The 23,690-nt window shown below is 41.0% G+C and overlaps 2 protein-coding genes and 2 non-coding genes across 4 annotated transcripts; 1 reads left to right on the top strand and 3 right to left on the bottom strand.

Annotated features, from left to right (window-relative positions):
• Nucleotides 1-2,946: 2,946 nt before the first annotated feature.
• On the bottom strand, nt 2,947-7,530 carry LOC134076663 (GTPase IMAP family member 4-like). Its single transcript, XM_062531822.1, has 3 exons — nt 6,009-7,530; nt 5,681-5,746; nt 2,947-4,667 (listed from the first exon to the last, which is right to left on the bottom strand). Exons 1-3 carry the CDS (start codon nt 6,088-6,090, stop codon nt 3,829-3,831), a joined length of 987 nt encoding a protein of 328 aa, XP_062387806.1. The 5' UTR covers nt 6,091-7,530; the 3' UTR covers nt 2,947-3,828.
• Nucleotides 7,531-7,668: 138 nt separating this feature from the next.
• On the bottom strand, nt 7,669-16,004 carry LOC134075882 (GTPase IMAP family member 8-like). The gene is made up of 6 exons (XM_062530913.1): nt 15,868-16,004; nt 14,039-14,940; nt 11,150-11,195; nt 10,833-10,940; nt 9,487-9,558; nt 7,669-8,941 (listed from the first exon to the last, which is right to left on the bottom strand). The coding sequence occupies exons 1-6, from the start codon at nt 15,956-15,958 to the stop codon at nt 8,088-8,090; spliced, it is 2,073 nt and encodes a 690-aa protein (XP_062386897.1). The 5' UTR covers nt 15,959-16,004; the 3' UTR covers nt 7,669-8,087.
• A 1,604-nt stretch (nt 16,005-17,608) lies between these two features.
• Nucleotides 17,609-17,680, bottom strand: trnac-gca (transfer RNA cysteine (anticodon GCA)). Its single transcript has one exon. It is a non-coding gene; the product is annotated as a tRNA-Cys (tRNA).
• A 2,532-nt stretch (nt 17,681-20,212) lies between these two features.
• On the top strand, nt 20,213-20,284 carry trnac-gca (transfer RNA cysteine (anticodon GCA)). Its single transcript has one exon. It is a non-coding gene; the product is annotated as a tRNA-Cys (tRNA).
• The last annotated feature ends 3,406 nt before the right edge of the window (nt 20,285-23,690 follow it).

The raw sequence follows: 23,690 nt of genomic DNA on the forward strand, positions 1-23,690 counted from the left end.
GCAGGAAGCGGGAAGTAACGCCCAGTTCTGGTTTGAATTGATTGGACAGCTCTCACCCAATCGGCGATAGTTACTCATAACAACATAGCGCAGGCGTTTAACGTCATCGTCACGAGCGCCCTCCCCCTTTCGCCCACCAACCCGTCTCTTCGTTTATTGGCTGCTTTCTGGAGGGGGGGCGTTCTGTTACAATTCTACCGAGCAGAATGCTCCACAGAGGAGCACGGCCAGACTCGTAGTGGAGGCAATCCTTGGCCGGAAGTACGTGGATGGCTCGCGAGGCTAGGCTTCATGAGCTTCACGGGCGTCAAAAAAAAGTTGAACCTCAGTTAACTTTATGGTAATGAGCTATGACACAGTTCGGCGTCAACTAATCAGAATGTCAAACTCGCAGGATTGCTGCTTGTGGTTTGTTCAAATGTTTCACGTCATGGCTTTGACGCTTTCGGCGCCGAACTGGGTTGAGCGTCGGGCTATGAGCTTCACCAGCGACTTTGACGCTTTTGACGGTTTTGGTCTGAACGCACAGTTATGGTATTATAATGATGTGAGTTGAAAGGGACAGCCAAATTACATGTGTGGGATCAATGCAAGAACACAGAATAATGACTTTCAGTCTCAGTTCTCCCTATAGCCTAAGCAGGGTTACTCCTTAGCAAACCATAACAAAACAGTGCTCCATCATATATGTGGATTAAGCCACACAGTCAAGTCAAGTCAAGTCTTTATTTGTATCAATGAGGATGGCACTAGTTATGTCTTTATACCAGATTAGCCTGGCTGTCGGGAGACTAGAACCACAGAACAGTCTGAAGTCGTGGGCGTACAGATAGGTACTCGGTGGACTTCGACAGCGACAGTTTGTTGTTTGCTTCTCGTGTTATTCAATCCAGACTCCAGGCTAGGGTGACCAGACGTCCCCGGTTTCAGGGGACAGTCCCCATTTTTGGTTGCGCGTCCAGGTCCACAGACGGTGAAGTGCAGCGCCTGTCATGGATGGAGGAGGTCAGAGGCCCAGGGCAGAAGCTAGCCATGGTAAGGTCCCCAGCAGAGGTGGAAAACTCCAGCTTCAGTGAGTAAAAGTCCAACCATGTATTGGTTCTACCTGTGCACTTAGCACAGGTGATCTCATGAATTAGCTGCTCTACCTAGCTGAAGACAAAGATCCTTAAGGCAGAGCAAGATACGTCGTCATAGTTCATGTCTATGGGTGCAAAACAGGGATCACTTCCTCTGCATAAAGGGGGGGGGGGGGGGGGTGTCATGCGTGTCATGTCCATAGACTTCAATGGAACAGCTCTGCATAAAGGGGGATTTTGCCCCCCCTCCCTCTTGCTATTCGGTTTCCAGGAAGTGGCTTCTCATGAAGTATCTTGCTCCACCCTTAATGATCTTTGCTGAAGAGTTGGGCTAATTAGAATCAGCTGGTTTAAATGAATGGTTGGCACAGATATGTGGTAGGACCTTTACTCACTGAAGCTGGAGTTTTCCACCTCTGGTTCCCAGCCCAATGGACTTTCGTTAACGTTAACGTCACAGCATTAGCCGACTTATATAAGCAGAAGACTAAGAACACAAAACTTAGGGAAATAACGTAAATAAAGAGTGAATACAATTAATTAGACAAATAAATACAAAAAATAACAGAACATGAAATAAAATTAAGAACATTACATGGAGGGGGGGGGGGCATTGTGGGTGGGTGGATGTTGCGTGCGTGGTGGGTGGGTGGATGTTTGCATGCGTGGTGGACGATGTGCGGGATTCTCTCTTCGGGTTTAACTGGGTAACCTATTCCTACGCACCTGTCCCCACAAAAGAGGTGTGTAAAAGTGTTTTGTAAACCCTCTATAATCATTTATATCACCATTTATATACTTAATACCAACCATCATGACAGTAATACTAACACACTCTATTTCTCTTCCCTTTCCCCTATACCTCACCTGTGAGGTAAACCATTACCAGCCATCAACCATCTCTGTGCCTGTCCCTCATCACACCTGAAGTCACATCCCTCTGACTGCCCTACCATCGCCATTGCCTTCGCCATCCCTATGACTGCCCTACCATCGCCTGCTGTGGTTCCCTGCCCGAATCTTTGGCCCACGCATCCCAGCGACCCATCACTTTCCGAAATAACTAATGGATTACTAATGGACAATTTATTCCCTACACTGGACTATTTGAACTTTCATTGTCATTGTAACTTTCAAACTACAAATGACTGTACTGTAACTGACCCAAGGCAGATGGGTTGGGCCCTTGAGTCGTGGATCTGTCTGAGGTTTCTTCCTATATGTATCTCCAATTCTAGGGAGTTTTTCCTTACCCTATGGGCTCTCTTTGAATGTCTAACACTCTGTAAAGCGCCATGAGACATGTGTAATGTATTGGCGCTCTATAAGCGACATTAAATTGAAATTGAAATTGAAATAAAAATAAACAAAAACATGCAGGCAGAGTGGCGTGTCTCGCCAGCATACCCATTAACCCAGTCAACTCAATCAACTCAATGTAAGATAAACAAGGATGTTTGTTTTTCTCAGCATTGCCAGCTACTGCTACTATCAAACTAACTTGCACTTGACTGGTGCAACCAACTGCAGATTCTTTAGCTGCTTTTGATGGCCAACAAGCATAGGTCACCTGTTAATGCCAACATATTTTTATCTTGGCACACCCATGTTTTTTCAGGTGTATGGCACAACTTTGTGCCATACACCTGAAAAAACATGGGTGTTTCCAATCAGTCATCTTCGGGCACCACACTCAAATCTCAGCTTCTGAAAGGCTGGACTTTCTTCCAAACAGGTCCACTACCATTTGCGTGCACACACACACACACACACACACACACACAGCTTTCTATCATGATGCAGTCTCACCTATGCCAGTGAAATCATAGCAATCACATTCAAAATAGTCAGTTAGATTTTACGAGAGTATTCATTATTGATTAATGATTATTATTTTGTCCATCATTCGTTGTGATTCAAATAATGTCTGGTAGCCTACTCAACCAACATTAGCTTTGCAACTTGCATAGACTTACGTCAGACAATTGAGAAAGATGTTGACTTTTAAAATTGGACACATTTTAATAGAAATATTAACAGAAGCAGCTTTCAAGCAGAAAACAGATAATTTAGAAATGTTCTAAACTGCTTAACATAATTGTGGAGTTTTTTCACTCCTAAGACAACACAATTGGGTAAAACCTCAAAGGTTTGTTTTCATGAAACAAAATTGAAACAAATGAGATATTCCTTCACATCAAAAAAATTAACGCAGATGGTAGAAGCTGTCATTCCAATGCATAAAGGCAAGCTTTCAAGCTGAAAACAGATAATTTAGAGGGGTTATACTGTATACTGTATAACTGTGGAGTTTTTGACTCCAAAGACAACACACGGGTTAAAATCACAAAGGTTCGTTTTCATGCAACAAAATTGAAACAAATAAAATGTTCCTTCGCATGAAAACCTAAAATACTCGCAGATGGTAGCATATGAGGTATCATTCTAATGCATGAAAACATGTGACATGCATTTAGTAGGTCATTTATATTATAGCCTATATTATAGGTGTAATTATTATAGGCCTAAGTATTTTTCCATTACAGCATAGGGAAGGATCAGTCAAATATACAGTAAGTTGGTGTAATGTAATTTGTCATCAAAAGCAAAAATGTTCTAATAGCCTAGGCTACTGTAGCCTATTACTTCCGAAAAATATCTTATACACATACTCACAGTACTCACAACTTACTCAAATAGTTGACTGTTTTTATTTGTTCTTATGTCCGACATAAACAATGGACTGGACTTATTCAGACTTTTTCATTTTCAGTTTCTTGCTGAACTTTCGTGGATGCTCAGCAAGAAACCTCAGCTCTTCGTCTACCTTCCTCCAGAGTTCTCGTTTCTTCTCCTCCACCTCATCGTCGTCGTTGTAGAGCGTCTTCATTTCCCTCACCTTTTCGGCGATGTCTTCTGATCTCTCCTCCATGTGCTTCTCATGCCTCTCTCTGATCTTCTTTTCCAAGAACGGGTAATACTCTCTTCGGTACCACCTGTTGCCATTGATGGCCATCAGGGTGTCTATCCTTTCCTTGAGCAAAGTCACCTGGGTCCGGTTTGCCACGTCCTTGTTGTTGAAAACCACAAATCCTCCACTGCATTTACGGATCAATTCACGCAGCTCTTGGTCTGCACCGCTGATAGCCTCACTTACAGCAGTCCCTTCCAGAGTGTCTCCATTGGTAAATAACAAGATAGTATATCGCCAGACCCTCTTCCCAAACATGCTTTGTATTATTTTATGGACCTGAATGTCGTCTTTTGTCAGATTTCCGATGGGCAAAACGACCAGGAAGACGTGAGGACCAGGCTTGTAGAAAGACAAGCTTTTTAGGATCTCACGAATAACTTTCTTTTCATCGCCAGAGGAGTTTTTGAGTCCTGGTGTGTCAATCACAGCCACGGGCCTTCCGTCCACTGTTCCCTCTCTCCGATCACAAACCTGCGTGACCCTGCTCAAAGACCTGATGACAGGGAATACTTGCTGCCTAAGAATGGTGTTTCCACTGGAGCTCTTCCCAGCCCCTCTCCTCCCCAACAGCATGATACGCCACTCATCCATCCCAGCTGCACTGACACCTCTGCCTATTGATGAGATATTACCAGGGATGAGCAAAAATACTTCAAAATGTATTAACATCAAATAATACATCACAAATACCCCCATTTTAAGTGTATAAAAATAAACTACAAAATACCACGCCATGTATCAACATACTGTATTTTTGTATTTTGTAAAATACTCTTTAAAGCAGGGGTGTCAAACTCATATGGGCAGTAGGCTGGATTTGTTGGAATGAGACCTTACAGGGGCCATCATTGTCATGGTCATTACTGCATGTGTATCGTGCATGTGTATCGTGTTGTTTACTGCAATGATACTCCTTTAATACCGACTTAAAAGGAGTCACGTGCAAGGCATGTACTGCTGTCATACTGCTCTTGAAATACTCTACTTCCATCTCCGTAGGTTCCAAGGCCTCTTCATTAACAACCGACCTTATTGACAGCCACAGAATGTGTGCTTAAAGCAACCACTTCTACTACCTTAAAAGAATGTCCTCAAACTCATGGTAATATGGTCACAACGAGGTGACAATGGTGACAATGAGGTCATTGTGTTGCTTTACAGTACAGTAAGTGATACATGGGCCAACATTTTGAGCAATGTTGCAGGGCAACCACATAACCGGTTCCAAGTGTTCCAATACAGTATGCTACTTTGCCTACTGAATCATCATTAAAATACTAAAGAAAAATAAATTGCCCAATATCAAAAGGAACGCGGCAGAATAACAATACTCAGGAGCATTGCCCATCAACATTGCTCAGAAAGGTGTCTTGTGCATGATCAGCTTTAGTGGTCATGTACACATCACAGTCAGTTTGGGTGAGCAAGTAACCATGGGGTTGAGTGGGTTGGTGGAGAGAGGGGGTGTATTGTGTGTGTGTGTGTGTGTGTGTGTGTGTGTGTGTGTGTGTGTGTGTGTGTGTGTGTGTGTGTGTGTGTGTTTGTTTGTTTGAGCAACCTACAACTCATTATTGTACTATATAACTATGTATAACTGTATTAATGTAGGGGGAGTACTTCTACTTACTTTGTTCAGGCTCCACCACAGATGTGTATATATCTGTTTGCATGTCAACTTCGTCATATAACTCATCTGCGGATAAAATGAAGCAGATTTGTTTTAAAAGCTGAGTGCCACATACAGTACTTGCTTTAGGAAATTAGAGCACATTTTGAACGCATTCATATCATAACTCAGATCAAAATGGTGTAACAAAATTAAAGGTGATACCAATCAATTCAGTGGTCTATACTTGTGGAAGGAGAACTGTGAAATTACCTTAATTTTGCCTGTGTAATTCATACCAGCTTGCACGATTATTGCTCTCTTTTTTTATTAATACAACGGTACTTACCATTTGTGAGTGAGCCCTTTGTCAAATCATCTTGTTTAGTTTCAGAAGCTGGGGGAAAACAGGATTTATCCAAAGGAGTCATTACCAAGTATATATCCTTGAATATGTCCTCGTATAGTTTGTTATCAACTGTATATCAGTTACAATTTTCGGTCTCCAACTTCCCGGTGTACCTGCTGTCTACAGAACAATGGAAATGACTTCACGGAAGCCATGTCTTCTGCTTACTATTTGAAGAATGTGGAATGTCAACAAACCTCAGGAAGAAGCCTATCAAATATTGTGCCCATTGTGTTAGTAAAATGTGTAAAGGAAGTCCGCCATACAAGTATTTTGTTAGTGTTTTTACTTATAACATTTCGGTTTGGGCTCTCAGACATGACTTGTCATCCATCATGTTACATTGTACAGAATCACAATGTAACGAAACTGTAGCAAATGTGACTACATTTCATGTCAGTTGCCAGGTACAAATAGCCTGACGACGTCATACTCACAATTATGGTCAGAATGTGAGTCTGAAACTAATCCCTTGGACTGTGATTATGGGGCGTGTTTCAAACGATACAGGGCGGGGGGATGGCTCAGCACTCTTTGGATAGATCTAACCAAACATAGCAACGAAATAGCCTATAATAGCTTATCTCTTCTGGTCTTTTTTTTTTTTAGTTAGGCCTATTGCACTGTCAGTAGCTTGTACAACACCCGATAGGAAAATCTAAGACAATGAAATATGTAGCAGGGTAGGCTATTTGGAAAACTAGTGAAAGTGAAACCAGAGTTTCCCCACATATCCACGTAGGCCTAAGTTTTCAGAAATAATCGTGTGATAATCCGTGATGAAAACTCCATTTTCAAGTGGGCTAAATGAAAGGCCATCTGCATGAAAATAATATGCATTTATAGCTATAGTGTTTCTGTTGCAATCAAAATCAACCTAAGATGATGCGAGACAAGACAACTGTTGCTCATCTATCCACCATTGTGTAAAGCCCGCCCAAACAATTTGATTGGTCCGGAGAATTCTGTACAGAGTAGCAGCCCAACAGAGAAAGGCAAGACCGAACTTCCCGCCAGGAAAAGTTGTACCCTCCTTTCAGGGTATATGCTCGATACTTGAGTCTATATAAAAAGGTTCCAAAAATTAGCTGTAACTCAAGATCATTTTATAATATCAGTGAAAGGTATTGTCCAACTTCATTGTATACTCCTGGCCACAGGACGATAAAAATTACTTCATGGAAGCCATGTGTTCTGCTGAACGATGAGAAGAATGTTGAATGTTAAAACATGAATCATGTCACCCTGTGATCTACTGATGACAACCTTAGAAAGAATTCTTTTAAATCAGATTGTACCTGTGAGATTCACGAACAACATGTGTCAGCTGCTGTCTAATCTTGTTGACATGTTAGGCCTACGTGCCCCAGTCTGTTTCCTGTTACACATTAGGTGGAGGCCATTTTTAGAGCATCATGCTACACTGTACAGTTTCACAACATAATTAAACTGTAGAAAATGTGACTACATTTCAAGTCGGTCTCCTGGTACATGTTTTTAGCATTTTCCAACTTAATGTTATAGGAGTGGTGGTGTGTATATACCAAAATTGCCACCTTATTGGTGGGTGACAGCTAATCATAGACTAGCAGAAGCATGGTTGTACACATCTCCCTCTTTATTGGGCTAAGTGTAAACTGTGAGCGAGCATCATCATACTTTGCTTTACAGCATAGCAGACACATAACAAAAGCATGAGCTATATGTGTGTGTGTGTGTGTGTGTGTGTGTGTGTGTGTATAAAACACACATAATGTGTAGGTTTGATAAATGTACTTAGGAGGACCCTGTCCCTTACATGGGAGAAAAAGAGGATGGGCTCGTGAAGTAACAGAACATGATACAAATGTTCATCCAAAGCAAAAGATTATCCTGTGCTGCATTTCTTCCCAAAACGCTCTGTGGTAGTTCACAGAAACACACAACGTGTTACACATGTCTGACTGAGCGTGAAAACTGAACAGTGCCATCCAGGGCCATCACCGGTCCCTTGGGGCATGTCTCCAGTAGAAAAAAAAGCTATGGTTTATACACGTATGTCTGGACCGACTCATTTCTCTTCAGGCTTTTGAACCTCGGTGGATTCTCAGCCAGAAGCCTCAGCTCCTCGTCTACCATCCTCCAGAGCTCCCGCTTCTTTTCCTCCAGCTCGTCACCGCTGTAGAGACTCTTCACCTGCCTCTCCTTCTCTGCGATGTCTTCGGATCTCTCCTCCATGTGCTTCTCGTGCCTGTCTCTGATCTTCTTCTCGAAAAACGGGTAATACTCTCTCGGGTACCACCTGTTGCCGTTGATGGCCATCATGGTGTCTATCCTCCCCATGAGCAAAGTCACCTGGGCCCGGTTTGCCATGTCCTTGTTGTCGAAGACCACAAACCCTCCAGTGCATTTACGGATGAGTTCACGTAGGTCTTTGTCTGCACTGCTGATAGCATCACTTGGAGCAATCCCTTCCAGAGTGTCTCCATTGGTAAACAACAAGATAGTATAACGCCAGACCCTCTTCCCAAACATGTTCTCAATAATTCTGTGGACTTCATTGTCATCCTTTGTCAGGTTTCCGATGGGCAAAACGACAAGGAAGACGTGAGGACCTGGCTTATAGAAAGACAGACTTTTCAGGATCTCACGAATAACTTTCTTCTCATCGCCAGAGGAGTTTTTGAGTCCTGGCGTGTCAATCACAGCCACAGGCCTTCCATCTACTGTCCCCTCTCTCCGATCACAAACCTGTGTGACCCTGTTCAGGGTCTTGTTGACAGGGAATACTTGCTGCCTAAGAATGGTGTTTCCACTGGAGCTCTTCCCGATCCCTCTCCTCCCCAACAGCATGATACGCAACTCATCCGTGCCAGCTGGACTGACACTTCTACCTGATGATAAAAGAAATGCTTTGAACTTTTCTGGGAATTCCATTATAGTCATCATGAGTCCTCACAGAATATACAGTGTTCGGTTTTCTTATCACATAGGTAGATACTAGATAGTATAGTTATACTTGAGTACAGTATTGCATTCCACTGGCTAATTAGTATGTCACTCAGTGTGCCAGGAAATGTGTTGATGCTGTCGCACACCAACTAATGCTAATTTTATTACAAGGCAAAATCATTTCATCAGTTCAATACCTTGCGTTTGAGCTTACACACAAAAGTGGGTGGATCAGCAAACATATGCGCCAATTTTTCAAGAACAGTATCTACAAACTGCCATTTGAAATAAACCTCTACCCTGTTCTGACTGATGAAAAGTGCTACTAATTACTCAACCACAGCTGCTTGATTGATGTCAATATATTGGCAAATATTAGTAGGACTATTACGGCCTGTTCAGTTTCCAGCATATTTGTCTGTTTATAGTGTACCCTGCATTTTATAATTAGAGCCCCAAAAATAGAAAAACACACAAACACACTTACTTTGTTCAGGCTCCTTCTCAGATGTGTAAATATCTGAGAGCTTGTCAGTCATTGCATCATCATCTAAATCATCTACAGATAAAATAATACAGATCTTTTTTTAACTGAGCACCACACATTTTGTTTAGGAGAACATGTTATTCTAAAAGATAATATTGTTTCAGGCTATGTATTGTAGCTCAAAAGTAGTGTTGCAATGGAAGCATTCTTCAGTCATCGATCTGTATCTCAAAAAGTAAACACAGTAAAATGAGGGCTGTTCTTAAAACTCCTAAATTAATGTTATGAAATGATGTTAATTAATATGTTATTAATGTTATGATTATGTCAGCTTGTACAAATCTGTCCTATCCTTTCCACCTGATGACCCTTTGGTCTCGACACAAATCTCATACTGTCTCTCAGACATATCAACATGGATGAAGGAGGCACACCACCTCCAGCTTAACCTCTCAAAACAGAATTGCTGGTCCTCCCAGCCAAACCTACCATACATCATGACATCAACATCAAAATCGACTCCTTGTCTGTTGCACCTACCAGGATTACAAGAAATTTAGGAGTCGTCCTCAACAACCATCTAACCTTCTCCGACCATGTGGCCTCAGTAACAAGGTTGTGCTGTTACACACTCTACAACATATGGAAAATCAAGTCCTACTTGACTCAAGATGCTACCCAACTCCTGGTACAGGCAATAGTCATCTCACGACTTGACTACTGTAATGCCCTGCTGACAGGTCTCCCAGCCTGCACAGTGAAACCCCTTCAAATGATCCAGCATGCAGTGGCACGCTTGGTCTACAACCAACCCAAAAGGGTGCATGTCACCCCAATGCTCATCCAGCTATACAGTGGCTACCGTTGCATGCCCGCATCGAATTCAAGACTCTAACGCTTGCCTACATACAAAGTACTGTCTGGCTCTGCTCCCACTTATTTGAATCCCTCATACAGGCATATGCTACCACACGACCAATTACGCTCCTCAGCCAAGCGACATCTAGCTCTTCCACCAGTAAGCTCAGGCCGATCCAAACCTTTTTCATCTGTTGTTCCTTGTTGGTGGAACGCACTACCAATTCCTACTAGAGTTGGAACATCCCTCTCCATCTTCAAAAAACGTCCCAGCTCTTCAGAGAACATCTCTTCTCATGGCACTACTTATAACTAGGTCTTGCTAATACTACGGTCAATTGCACCCATTGATGCACTTATTACACTCATTAATGCACTTATTGTTTTTTACCATGTTGTAAGTCACTTTGGTTAAAAAGCGTCAGCCAATGTAATGTGATGTAATGTAATTCCATTATCAATGGTACATGTTAATAAATCTTACATACCGGTGCAATTCTTAGATGCAGTGTCCTCACTCAAATAATCTTCTGTAGTTTCAGAAGTTGGGAGAAACCAGGGTTTATCCAAAGGAGTCATTGTCAAATGTAATCCCACTGAGAATATGAGGAAAGCAAAATATGCTGTCAAGAGATGAAATCTCCACATTATTACTCTATTACAGATAAAGTATATCAATTATGGCTGACGCTACTACAAACAGAAGAATACAGAATTTCATGATAACCCAAAATAATTGAAAATATTACTGAAACTAAAGTTGTCAAATTATCGAGCAAAGACCTAAATTTCCTGTATTACGTACCAGCCTGGGAATGATGCGTGTGGAAGCCAGGGAAAGATTCAAATGACTGGCGTAGTCAACTGACCAGTGAATACTGACTATTTAAACAAGAATGTGGCACTTTGAAAGAAAGAATGTTGCACCTTGAGATATGACAATCTCAAGAAAGAACATCTAAATCAGATAGTGTCTCTGAGATGTCACAAAACAGCATGCAACAGAGCTCAAGCTGTAAGAAGGAATTCGGCACTTGATGGTTTTTATTATTTCATTTAATTGTAATGTTCAATAGTAAGTATATATTGTATGTATGTATTGTTGTGTGTTTGCATTGAGTTCTCACTGTTATTGTTATCACCTGTTGTTTACTCTGTATGTACTGTATGACCTCAGCATTGATGGTACAGGAAACCTGCTGATTGAAGCGCTGAGGGACATTGAGGAATGTTTCCAGTTAGACCACATACTATAGCTTTTAACCTATTTGTCTGAGTTTATTATAGTGCACTATGCAACACAACGTTCTGTTTTACAGTGTGATGTGAGAGTACTGGAATTGGAACTTATTATTTTTATATTCATAAGTGGTTTATGTCCTGATATTTTTTGTTATGTGTTCTTCCACATATGAGATGACTGTTGATATTTCATTCTGTTCCTGCACTATCCCTGTGTATATCTGTGTGCGACTATGTGGTTAGAGATTAGAGGGAATATTATGACTGCAAAAATCTCTCACCACAGTTTCACTGTTGGCTGTATGGCTGTGTCCATAGCAATCTGCTCTGGATTGCCAGGTCGGCACTAATCAGAGTCTGACTGAGCGTAGTCCACTTAAGATGGGATGACCAAAACCGCATCTCTCATCAACCTGGAATGATACTTAAACTCAAACTATTTCCTTGTCTAGTGAGAGCAGCTGGTGGAAGGATACTTAAACCCTAACTATTTCCTTGTCTAGTTAGAGCAGCTTGTGGATCTTTACCTGAAGTCACGCTGTCTCTCCTTTGATGCATCATAAATATAACTCTGTGTCTGATTTTTTACCATCGGTATGACTGGGACTTCACTTGTGTGGTATCAAAATGATCATCAAACGGCAAGCATTGAATAGCAAAAGTGATTGCTTGGCTGTTGCCTGGCACATATTTTTCTCTTAAAGGAGACATAGAATAGAAGCCATCTTTGTCTTGGTTTTCATGAATTAGGAGAGGTTGTGCATAACATGTCATGAACATGGGGCATGTTTGTGCCCTCCTTCAAAATCTTGAACTTTGAAATAGCCACCAAAAAATGGGGAAATTAAAACAAAGCCTGCTTGTGCTGTCAGATATCGCAAAGCCATTGAAGTTCAATTGTGGTTGCCAAAGAGGGCGCCATTTAGTGAAACGGACCATTTCAATACCCAGTCTAAATATGAGGTTTTAATTGGGCTTGTAAAATTGCAATTGGGTTTATTTTTTAATCAAAGTTGAATATATACTATTTTAACATCAGAGAACATAGTGCAATACTCAATTCATCCATTCTAATATATCAATGTTGCATGACTTTTATTCAGTAGTTGTGGTGGTGGTGTGTTTGTATATGGAAGAAGATTCCTCAACCCACACACATCATGCCACCAAAGTTAACACTGCTTTTCTGTTTATACCATGGTGAAATTACAGTGACACATTAGTTTTGATACATTATTCTCATTTACTAAGCTTCCCGACCATTTGAATGACTGTTTCATTGTTATCTACGTGTTATCTTCATGTACTTGATTGTCTGGAAATCCCTCATAAGAGAATGAACACTGACTCCTACTGTCACCTCACACACTGTTTTCCAACTTAACCAGTAGGGGGAGCCAACTCCTTGATTTTGTGTCCTGCAATCATGCCCTAAGTGGCCTCACTTGCTGGGCTCATTCGTGGTGGATCACAGTGACGTCTCTTTGCATGTCAGCCATGATCAACCTCTAACCAGAGACACCAGGAACACTCTTCTTTTGTTTTGGGTCATCTTTTCTCAGAAGGCAAAGTTGAGTATGGACAGGGACTTTTTTCTGGCTACTTGAGTTCTTTAATTGGGCGGGAGCAGGGAGGTATTGAGTCAGTTGTGCATTGCTGTTGTATCCTGCAGCATGTTGTAGGCTATGTATTCATTTGGTGTTGATCGGCCACTGTGAAACCACAAGGTGTGACTGAAAGTGAAACTAAAATAATTGATATTGTTATGCCCCTTGGCGTTAATATTCAATGCAATTTAGTCCACAGTTGGTCCCCAGTTTGACAAAAACTGAGTTGTCATGATTCTCCCTAATCAACAGTGTTACATAGTGCAATATCAAGCATTCTGGGTCTTACTTGCTAACTGCAGTAAGATGCTCATGAATTCATTAAATCCTCACATTTGCATCTGTGCTCTAAAGGGGCCCTATGCAGTTTGGGCAATTGCTTCACTGTTTTCTTGCTTTTTGCTTGGAGTTTTCTCTACATAGCTCCCCCTACAGCTTCAGAGTAGATATTTTACAACACTCCTCGTTCGGTCAGTCTGCCCTTTCCTCTTTCCTCTGACAACGGTTTTCTCACTTTCTGCTTTTTTTTGGCCGTCTCTGCCATGGCACAAATTCCACCAAGGCAGGTGGCACGGACAGCCATCATTCAACCCGGAAAAAGTCACATAACCATCCCAATGACTCTGAAGCTATGAAGTTAAAGTAAATTAAGCTTTAAAAAAACTGCATAGTTCCCCTTTAATATGGCATAAATTCCAGCAATGTCACACATTAAACATTTTTAAGATTTTGGAAATGTGAATGTTATATATAGGTATAAGGTAGCATATAAGGTGTATTTTAGCAACCATTTACCATTATCCCATGTTATAATGCAAGACGCAATTTCAAAGTTTTTACATAACAAAGATCCTTGAAATCATTATAAAGATGACAATAATAATCCCTAACACTACTCCAACCGGCCCCAAAACTGCAGTGGCCATCAGCGATGTGGCAATGACTACTCCCATTTGGGTTTTAACTGGCCGCACCTCTGACATTTTTCTTGCATCCGCCTCCTCTTTCCTCCAAAGAGCTTGCTTCTGTCTCTCCAACTCCTCGCCATTGTAAAGGTCCTCCAACGCTTTCTCTCTGCGCACAATATCTTTATCCCTCTCAGTCAAGATCTGTTCTTGCTTCTCTCTGATCTTCCTCTCCTGCTTTGGGTACAGGTTCGATTTGTAATACTGGCTTCCATTAAGAGCCACCAGGGTTTCTATTTTCTCCAAGAGCTTGGCCACCTGGTCCCGGTCGCCCATATCCTTGTTGTTGAAGGCCAGGAACCCGCCGCTGCACTTGCGGATGAATTCTCTGAGGTCCTCGTCACCGCTGGCTATGACGTCGTTCAGAGTCTTCCCCTCCAGCCGGTCGCCATGGGTGAACAGGACAATGGTATAGTCCCATACCCTCTTGCCGAATGTGCTCTCGATCAGATTATTGGTGGCTTTGTCCTCGAGGGTCAAGCGGCCAATGGGGATGACCACCACAAAGACGTGAGGTCCAGGCCTATAGGTCACACTCTGCAGGATCTCTTGGACGACCTCTTTTTTCGAGCGCCTGGTCTCAAAGAGTCCAGGGGTGTCGATCACCGTCACAGGTCTCCCATTGATGTCTTTGGTCCTCTTCTCACAGAACTGTGTGACCCTGGACAGCTTCATGTCTGATTTGAAGAGCTCCTCACCCAGAACGGTGTTCCCAGCCGAGCTCTTCCCTGAGCCACTCTTACCAAGAAGGATGATTCGCCACTCCTCCAGGTTAGGGGGAACTGAGAAGAAAAAGTAATATGTCATATATTTATACAGTATGGTAGCTGTACTGAATGTTATTCAGCAGATAAGTCCAGGGTCTAATAGAAGAAGGTTCTGTGGTCTGATGAGACCAAAATTTAATCAGATTAGATGCTATATTTGGCAGACACCAAACACTGCACATCACCAAAACACACCATCCCTACTTAGAAGCATGATGGTGGCAGCAACATGCTGTGGGGATGCTTCTCAGCAGCAGGCCTGGGAAGGCTTGTAAAGGTAAAGGTTCAAATGAATTTGAATATATGGAAATCCTGCTGGACAATCTGATTCAGTCTGCAAAGAGAACTACGACTTGAGAAGAGAAGATCTATTTTCCAGCAAGACAATGACCTGAATGACCTCAGTGAAAGCCACATGGAAATAGTTTAAAGACAACAAGGTGAACGTGCTTATGTGCCCAAGACCCCAATCCAAAAAGAATTTGTGGCTGGACTCAAAAAGGGTTGTTCACACCCTATCTGTAATTTGACACTTGAGCAGTTTTCCAAAGAAAGTGCAGTAAAACTACAATACCCAGATGTGCAAACCTAACTGAGATCTATCCACACAGAATCTGTTCTGTCATTGCGGTCAAAGGTCTAAACGGGTGAATGTTTATGCAATTGCCTATTTTGCATTATATCAGTTATTACATCAGAATATACATTATGCTTAAAGCAAAGATTTGTGCACTTTGAGGTTAGGTGGAAGTGTTTAGGTTTTGAAGACATCAGTTGCTGAAAACACACTTTGAAATGTGCAGGCTTTCTATGATGATAACAAATAGCCAATAAAGTTGGATCTGAGTTATGACATTGCTCACATACTCATCATTTCATTTAATTAATGGGACTGTAACAAAAAGATCAAGCTCCCAGCTAAATGTCTTCAGTGCTGCTTACCATATTCATAATGCCCTGCTTCCTCTCCGTCTGCTGAAGCGTCAGCATCCTTCTGCTCTGTCGTTAAGTGATGTCTGTCCTCTGGGGTCATCGTAACTGGTCCACTGGGCACTGGATATGGGCAGATACTAGGTTGACTGTAATTTGGTCAGATACTACAGTATAACTAATTTAAATATGACTGAAAACAAAAGATCACAGAATCTGATTTACAGTAATGTGCTCTGTGGGACAATATTTAAGACTTTGCGGATTAGAGCCATGATGAAACATACTGTAGCATAATGTTGATAAGAATATGATAGGTTAAAATGTTTGACATTCAACTGTGAATATCATGTAGACAGTATGGAACCCAAAATATCTCACTTTTGGCAATTCCCTATGCAATCTAAGCATTCACAGATTGTAATTACTATAAGAAAGAAAATGGTGTTACCACATAGAACCCTACTGAATGTTGGACATCCATTCATGCACTGTGCCCTATTGGGTATTTCAGTCATGTTTATATTAAGTATTAGGCTACTCATAATTTCCATCTTGTTTTAATTTAAAAAAAAAAAAAATTAAAAAACTTTGAAATAAGTCAGGTCAATTTCACAATATTTGTGTTACAGTGCCAGTTCAAAGGATAGAGTAAAGGGTTAGAGATTAGTATTGAAGAAGCGCAGGGTTAGACACTGGTTTTAAAAATGTAACCAAACAAATGTTTGGCCTTGAATGAAAACTCTTCAGGAAGTACTGACTATTATGACTTTCACACAGTCCACATCCTCCACGCACTCAATTCATACTTTACTGTATCAACTTCCTATTACATAGAGTTCAGTAATTGTTCTCAACAAATACCTATGAGTCATAGTTCTGTTGGCATGCTTTACTAAAGATATCATCAATCATGGAAAGCAAAAAAAGAGAAAACTTACCTCATCCAACATGTCCAAACAGGTGTCTTCATTTGACTAAATCTCAAAATGGCACTGTCTTTGAGGCTGCAACTTAAACAGGTTAATATTTCACCGGGCAAAGTGCCAAAGTGCATGACACGTGTTTGTTTCTATGACTACACAGAGACAGTGAGTGAAATCATTCACAACATATAATGACACCAATTCAAACAGATGTCTATTTTCAAAGTCAATTATAGTGTTCTTGAATATATCAATATTATTCTTACTACGATTATAATGTGTTATTCTTACAAGGTATAACTGCTAAAACACTGCACATATTTATATTTAATGTATTGCTCTAAACCAATTGTCTACTCTGCACTATCTATTTTTTGTCCTGTCTATGCACCACCTGTCTATAATTACTCTTTCTGCTTTTTTGCACTTCTGGTTAGACCCCAACTGCATTTCGTTTTCGTATAGCATATACTCTGCACAATGGCAATAAAGTTGAACCTTATCTAATCTAATCTAATACAGTTATTGAACACACATAACATACTTACGAGAGACAACATTTGATCAAATGATATTGCCCATTTGAGTCACATATGAAATGTCTTTGCCATGCTTTTTCTTGGAACAGAAAGTATATCTTTTGGTAAAGGTGTGGTTTTTAAATTGTCCATTTGGCAAAACTCACTCACTGTGATGGACGTGCAATCAGCAGAAGAGGTCTATGTTAGTAACTGGCTTTTGAGTGGTGGTTAATTGTATGATTTGTCTGTGATAAGGGCATTGTTTCATGTAAGGCTGAGTGAAACCTGGTTTATTTTTCTGAAAACAGGGGGCACTCGGATTTGAACCGGGGACCTCTTGATCTGCAGTCAAATGCTCTACCACTGAGCTATACCCCCTATGATAACTCTATTCTTTCTGTAGAAACGTGGACATACATTTGTACTATTCCAAAAACAGCATCAGGCCTATAGATGGTACAGAGACATTTTGAGTGATTTTATCATCTGCAATGTGCCTCATATCAGTATTTCTCATAAATTGCAACTATCTTGGCTTTGAGTGCAGAGAGATTACTCTCAAATGCGGTAGGCTACCTCTGAGAAATGCCCCACGTGTTCAAGGTTGTGTTCTGATATACAGTAAGACAATCAGTGTGTTTCACATTAAACACAAATGGCAATTGCACTATGTGAAGTGAATGTCAGAGTAAAATGTCTGATGAATGAATGTACTTTTGTAGCAGCATGTATAGCACCCTTATCTGCAGGGTGGGAAAATGCACCAGTTGACATATTCCATTGGGAAAATAACTGGGTCCAAATGACTAGTCTCTGGTACAGCTCAGTAGTGGAACCGAATCAAGAAAACTCTCAGTTGATCAAGTAACAGCGCACAATCAGCATGAGCACAATGGATAATGCACAATGGACAGCTGAAGAAGAGATATGTAACTCCCAATTGGTTGCTCCTCACTGGCTTCCTTTAGCAACTAGAATTAAATTCAAATCCCTCTCCCTGGCCTACAGGACACTTACTGAATCAGCATCTTCTGGTCTTAATATGATCCAGCTTTATTCCCCCTCTCGGCCACTGTGCTTCCAGTCAAGACCATTAGTCTGATTCCTCATTGGTGAAATATTTCTAGCTCTACATTCTTGCAATAGTTTGGGGGGTTTTGAGGAAATGTTTTAAGACTTGTCATGTCATTTCATTTCATTTTCTTTACATAGAGTTTTCTATGTTTGTACATATGCCTTTGTTATTATGAAGGCCTGCTATTATTAAGTTGTGCTGTGTATGTCTGTTACTTGCTGGTATAAAGGCCAGAGAGCCAGTAAACAGGACATGTTCATTTACAGTAATGCTCACATCACATTTTTATATTTAATGTAAGCTACTTTACTTTTTAACTAACTTTAATGATAATGTTTATTGATATAGTTGTAAGTCACTTTGATAAGCATAAACATAAACAATGGACAGTCCAAATAGAATCCTTCAGGTGCATTCTAGAAAGAATTTAGAGGCATTCTAAAAAGCAGACTGATTGAGGCAAAGCTGTAACTTTAACTGCTTTAACCCTCTCTGATTGAAGTGTCATGTCAACATGGCCACGAGCAAAGCTCTGAGCACTGAATTAAGCATCAGATCTACGACAAAATGACATCCGTTTGAGAGGAAGGGTAGGGTAGGAGTTTCGGAGGAAGTAATAGCGGTGACAGAGACAAAGTGCAAGACCTGCACTATCCTTAGTATCCACCAGAGGGGCTTTCTGAGATGAGATGCTGTGTATTGCACCACAAAGCAATACAGTTTCAATCAGATATAGTGATAAAAACAAATATCATCACATTAAGAAAAGAATTCCCATCATATCATCCCAACAGAACTTTTCTGGATGTGGGAGATATGTCAACTAATATGTGTTTCAGTGGAAGGCACTCTTCTTTCTCTTTATTAAGGGAATTGTTGTCATTATTTTTGTCATCCTCATCACCCATTTAATATTTGAATAAATACTAAGTAACAAAGTCATAGCAGCTGCTTCTGGAATACGGTACAGACATGTCTGACCTTCTGCAATAACACATCTGAACACTGCAAAACCAATCTGTTTATTTATTTATTCAGTTCCTCTTTCTTTTCCCCCTTATTGGAATGAGGAATTGGAATACCCCTTTCTGTAACAACAGTTAGGCCTACTACAGACATGGTTGTGTCTCAATAAAGTATGAGGAAGAGAATCATAGAGGAGGTTAATACTTATGACATGAATTATGATTTATGAAATCATAATTAAATATACAGGCACATTCATTGATAGCTACATAATAATGAGATCTTCACTAATTCTTCATACTGAAGAAGCAGTCATTTAATTTTGTTGATAAGTTGAGTTAGATCATAAAAACCTTCCAAAATTCTTTTGTTTGCTGTTATTGCTTTTGTTGATGTTTTGAATCTTCAGATCTGCAAACAGCAGCATTTAGCTGCAAATGAGTTGTGATTATGCAAATACATCTGAATGAATGCCACCTCAAGGACAATGGACTGTCTGTATCATAGAAGTGTGAGAGGTCAAGACTCAAGGGTCTTTTCAGTAGCTGATGATGGAGGGACTCCACTTTATATCAGGAGACACTGTACGTCTGAAATGCAGACACTCCAGACATGCCACTTGGCACTATCTAAAATACAGCCCCAGGGGAGTCAACATACCTCCCAGTCCCACACAGTCACAGTTGTGGTTAAGCTTCATTTTGCACCATACATGTAATTTCCATCTAAAATTCAAATTCCACATATCTCATACCACATCAAATATCTCCTTTCACATTATCTCAAACACTGCTCTCATATTCACCTCTATATCCAATTGAAAATTGTATAACTCATTTATTAGCTGTACCAAATTATCATGAATATGAGGGGGTATAGCTCAGTGGTAGAGCATTTGACTGCAGATCAAGAGGTCCCCGGTTCAAATCCGGGTGCCCCCTAATTTTGAAATAGACTATTTCACAGATATCTCTCTCAAACTGCAGAAGGTGAAACAGAACACTGATCTGTTCCACCCAATGTAAAAATATACACTGCAACTATATCTCATGCTGAATAATACGCCTCTTAGCAAACTGTGATATTACACCTTCTGTATACTTATAATAATAGGAATCAAAAAGACGTTTGACCCAGTTCGGCTGTAAATAGAGCTAACGTATTGCAGATGTTTGTGGCTGACAGCTGTTTACAATAACACAATATAGGAAATCCCTTTTTTGTAATTTTTCTATGTACTGGGCATACAAAGGCCCACGGGGACAGCTCCATTTGAGCCAGTCAAAAAGTGCTTCATGGGAGCATGTATAAATAAAACAACTTGCAGTCTAATTCCAGGTTACCCCCTAATTTTAGGATAATAGACTTCAGCAGACCACTACAATTCAGATTAAATACAGGAAAAACCCCAAGTGAGGTCCTTATATAGAGCATTGTGTATTTGCTCTGTTCCAGCAATACCACCCTAATCTCTGGTTGCCACTGGCCCCATAGGTACCACGACAAGATCGGGTCTGATAACCAAACAAGTTCAAAGCTTATTATACCAAACCCACCCCCTGGCCTGAGATGAGGTGCTCCCTGCTCTGATGCTGTCAGCCTCCACTGGACAAAGTCCAGAGTGCAAGTATACTGAGTGCACAATACCATGAAACCATTCTAACTTCAATGCCCAATATCCAATTTTGGTTTCAAGCATTCCACATGTACACCAAGTCCTAAAGTCAAAAATACAAAGTTATTCATTGATGTAAGAATGTCGCACCGCAAGTGGAACTGAAGAGAACCATTCATATTAATCAGTAATTCAATATTTGTTGAAAACATAATATGACACGCCAACTCTCATTTTAATATAACCATGTGTTAAAACACGTCCTTTGGAAATAGTGTGAGAAACACACTCACCCCTTATCTCCAAAGTGGGAAAATACACCAGGTGACACTTTCCACTGTGTAACTGGAGCCCAGCTGACATTACAGGGCAACCTGCAAGAATAGGTTGATATGTGTGACAGGAAAACCAAGTCATGTTGCAGCTGCAACGTATGGCACAAATATACAGTGTGACAAAAATAACCTCTACAGTTGCAGGTTAACCAGGGGAGTAGAGGCCCTACATTGTATTGAGCCTCACAGGGACAGTGAGGCGGCCTTTGGTGGGAAGAAAAAATAGTTAATTTTGCATTCCCTCGCAATATTTATTTAGTAATTTAGCTGACACTTTTATCGCATGCCAATTACAAAAAGGGAACAATCAAGGTATTGAGCCGGAAAAAGGAGATGTTAGTGCAGCGATAAGAACTGGGATGTGTTAGATAAAGCGTATCCATTTGTTACTGCTAGGAGTGGATGTACTCTCGGAAGAGTTGGGTTTTCAGGAGGGTTTTGAAGATAGAGAGTGCCGCTACTCTGGAACTATACCGTGTTCCAGGGAACAAGACGAGAAAAGTTTGGATTGCCTCAAACTTACAGGTGGTAGAGACAAGTGTATTTCATTTGAGGAGTGCAAGTGGTGTAAAACCAGAGACTACTTTGGGTAACACTGAAGGTAACTACATGAGTGACATGACACTGTCATGAACACTTGTCATGACATATGAGCCCTAACCCTAACCTTAACTTGTCAGGACAAAAACCAAATGACCCTTAATGACAGAAGCATTATGTCGTACATGTTTTGACTTGTTTATGACATATTCATGACAGTGTCATGTCACTCTTATGTAGATACCTTAAAGTAAAGTGTAACCCTTCTTTGTGAGCAAGCATTAGGAATTTGAAATGAATGTGGGCAGCTACAGTAGCCAGTGGATCTTGATGAGCAGCAGGGTGACATGTCCCTCTTTGACTGATTGAAGGTCAAGCATCACCTGGAAGGTTTTCACAGTGCAGACTGGGAGGATGTTACATTAGTCAAATCTTGAATTCCCTCGCAAACCTTGATTTGAATACATCTCCACCTAAAAAACATGACCCTTCAAGGGCTCTATAACACCTTCCTTCCTAAATGAAGCCTTTCTTCAAATGTGGATATGGCAACATACCCATTATGTATTAAGATTTTAATAAAGGCTTTGTATTGAAGATTACCATGGAGTTGAATCTACTCTGTTGATTTTCTGTCCCCTCTTCATTAACTTCACTGATAGCATCTGTCTTCTTCTTGGTACTACTACACCTTTTACACCAGTATAGCGGTGTCTATTGAGGATCCGGTAATCATAAATGGTTTCAAACTGATTTTGTTCATAAACAGACTTCTAGGCCATACCTCTGTGTCTCTGTTCATAAGCATGAGAAACCATGTGCCAAGTAGGCTATAGTTTTGCTGTTATAGACCGAAATTACCCTTTTAGTCACTTTTCAAAGCATTGGGTTCAGCAGTAAATGGATACCCAGTTAACAGAAAGACATCATGCAAGAAACTAAACCAAGGCCATTATAAGGTACACTGTCATGATGATTACTGACATAGTAATAAGCCTAGCATGTTAGATACATCACATTACTTCAGTGGTGGATGTGATCACAGTGCTTCATTTAGCTTTAGATATAATAGACATGTACTAAAAACAATATTCTATTGCAAAAGTCGTCTCCCTAGCCAAGCAGGGACAATGAGCCTATTTCACAAGATGTCGCCACTGTGTAAACTAACTTCCTCTGGAACAGCTCAGTCTATAGGAAAGACTGAAACAGGAAGATGTTTTACCCTGCCAATTAAGGCATCATTAACATCAACTAGGCCAGACACCTGGACACTGTGAAATTGGCTCATGGATGAGGTGGGAAGGCCTGGAGAGAAGAGTGCTCAGCTGGAGGCAGCTCTGGGCAATGGAGGCAAGCAATATCAGCTTCATTATCAGAGCTACTTATGATGTGCTCCCATCTCCAAAGAACCTCCACGTGTGGTATGGTGAAGACCCAACTTGTGACCTCTGCCCAACTCCGGCAACACTCAAAAGTCTCCTGACTGGCTGTAACACCAGCCTCACACAGGGCCGCTACACCTGGAGGCTCTCAAGGTTCAGATTCTCAAGGATTTGGCAGTGGCTCTTGAGACCAAGAGGAAAGTTATCAACTCCTTGCCCATGAGGTTAGTCAACTCCATCACAGCGCCAACCTTTATCCGCGAGGGACAACTAAGCCTAAGCCTAACCACCCCCCCAGCCAAGCCAGAAGTCGGAAAGCTAGCAAGGGCCCGGGATTGGAAGATGCTGGTTGATATTGGGAAACAACTAGTTTTTCCACCAGAGATAGCAGCTACCACCCTTAGGCCAGACTTGGTGCTCTGGTCCCCCTCAATTAAATCTGTTAACATCATAGAACTCACAGTCCCATGGG

Source organism: Sardina pilchardus, chromosome 3 (assembly GCF_963854185.1).
Source record: "Sardina pilchardus chromosome 3, fSarPil1.1, whole genome shotgun sequence".
Classification (NCBI taxonomy): domain Eukaryota; kingdom Metazoa; phylum Chordata; class Actinopteri; order Clupeiformes; family Clupeidae; genus Sardina; species Sardina pilchardus.

What these genes read in the sequence shown, in the direction of transcription:
- LOC134076663 (XM_062531822.1), bottom strand. Translation starts at nt 6,090, where the DNA reads ATGACTCCTTTGGATAAATCCTGTTTTCCCCCAGCTTCTGAAACTAAA. An exon ending in AAAGGGCTCACTCACAAATG is followed by an intron (nt 5,747 to 6,008) that starts GTAAGTACCGTT and finishes TTTTATCCGCAG; the next exon opens with ATGAGTTATATGACGAAGTT. An exon ending in TGTGGTGGAGCCTGAACAAA is followed by an intron (nt 4,668 to 5,680) that starts GTAAGTAGAAGT and finishes TCTCATCAATAG; the next exon opens with GCAGAGGTGTCAGTGCAGCT.
- LOC134075882 (XM_062530913.1), bottom strand. Translation starts at nt 15,958, where the DNA reads ATGACCCCAGAGGACAGACATCACTTAACGACAGAGCAGAAGGATGCT. An exon ending in TGCATCTAAGAATTGCACCG is followed by an intron (nt 9,559 to 10,832) that starts GTATGTAAGATT and finishes TTTTATCTGTAG; the next exon opens with ATGATTTAGATGATGATGCA. An exon ending in TGAGAAGGAGCCTGAACAAA is followed by an intron (nt 8,942 to 9,486) that starts GTAAGTGTGTTT and finishes TTTTATCATCAG; the next exon opens with GTAGAAGTGTCAGTCCAGCT.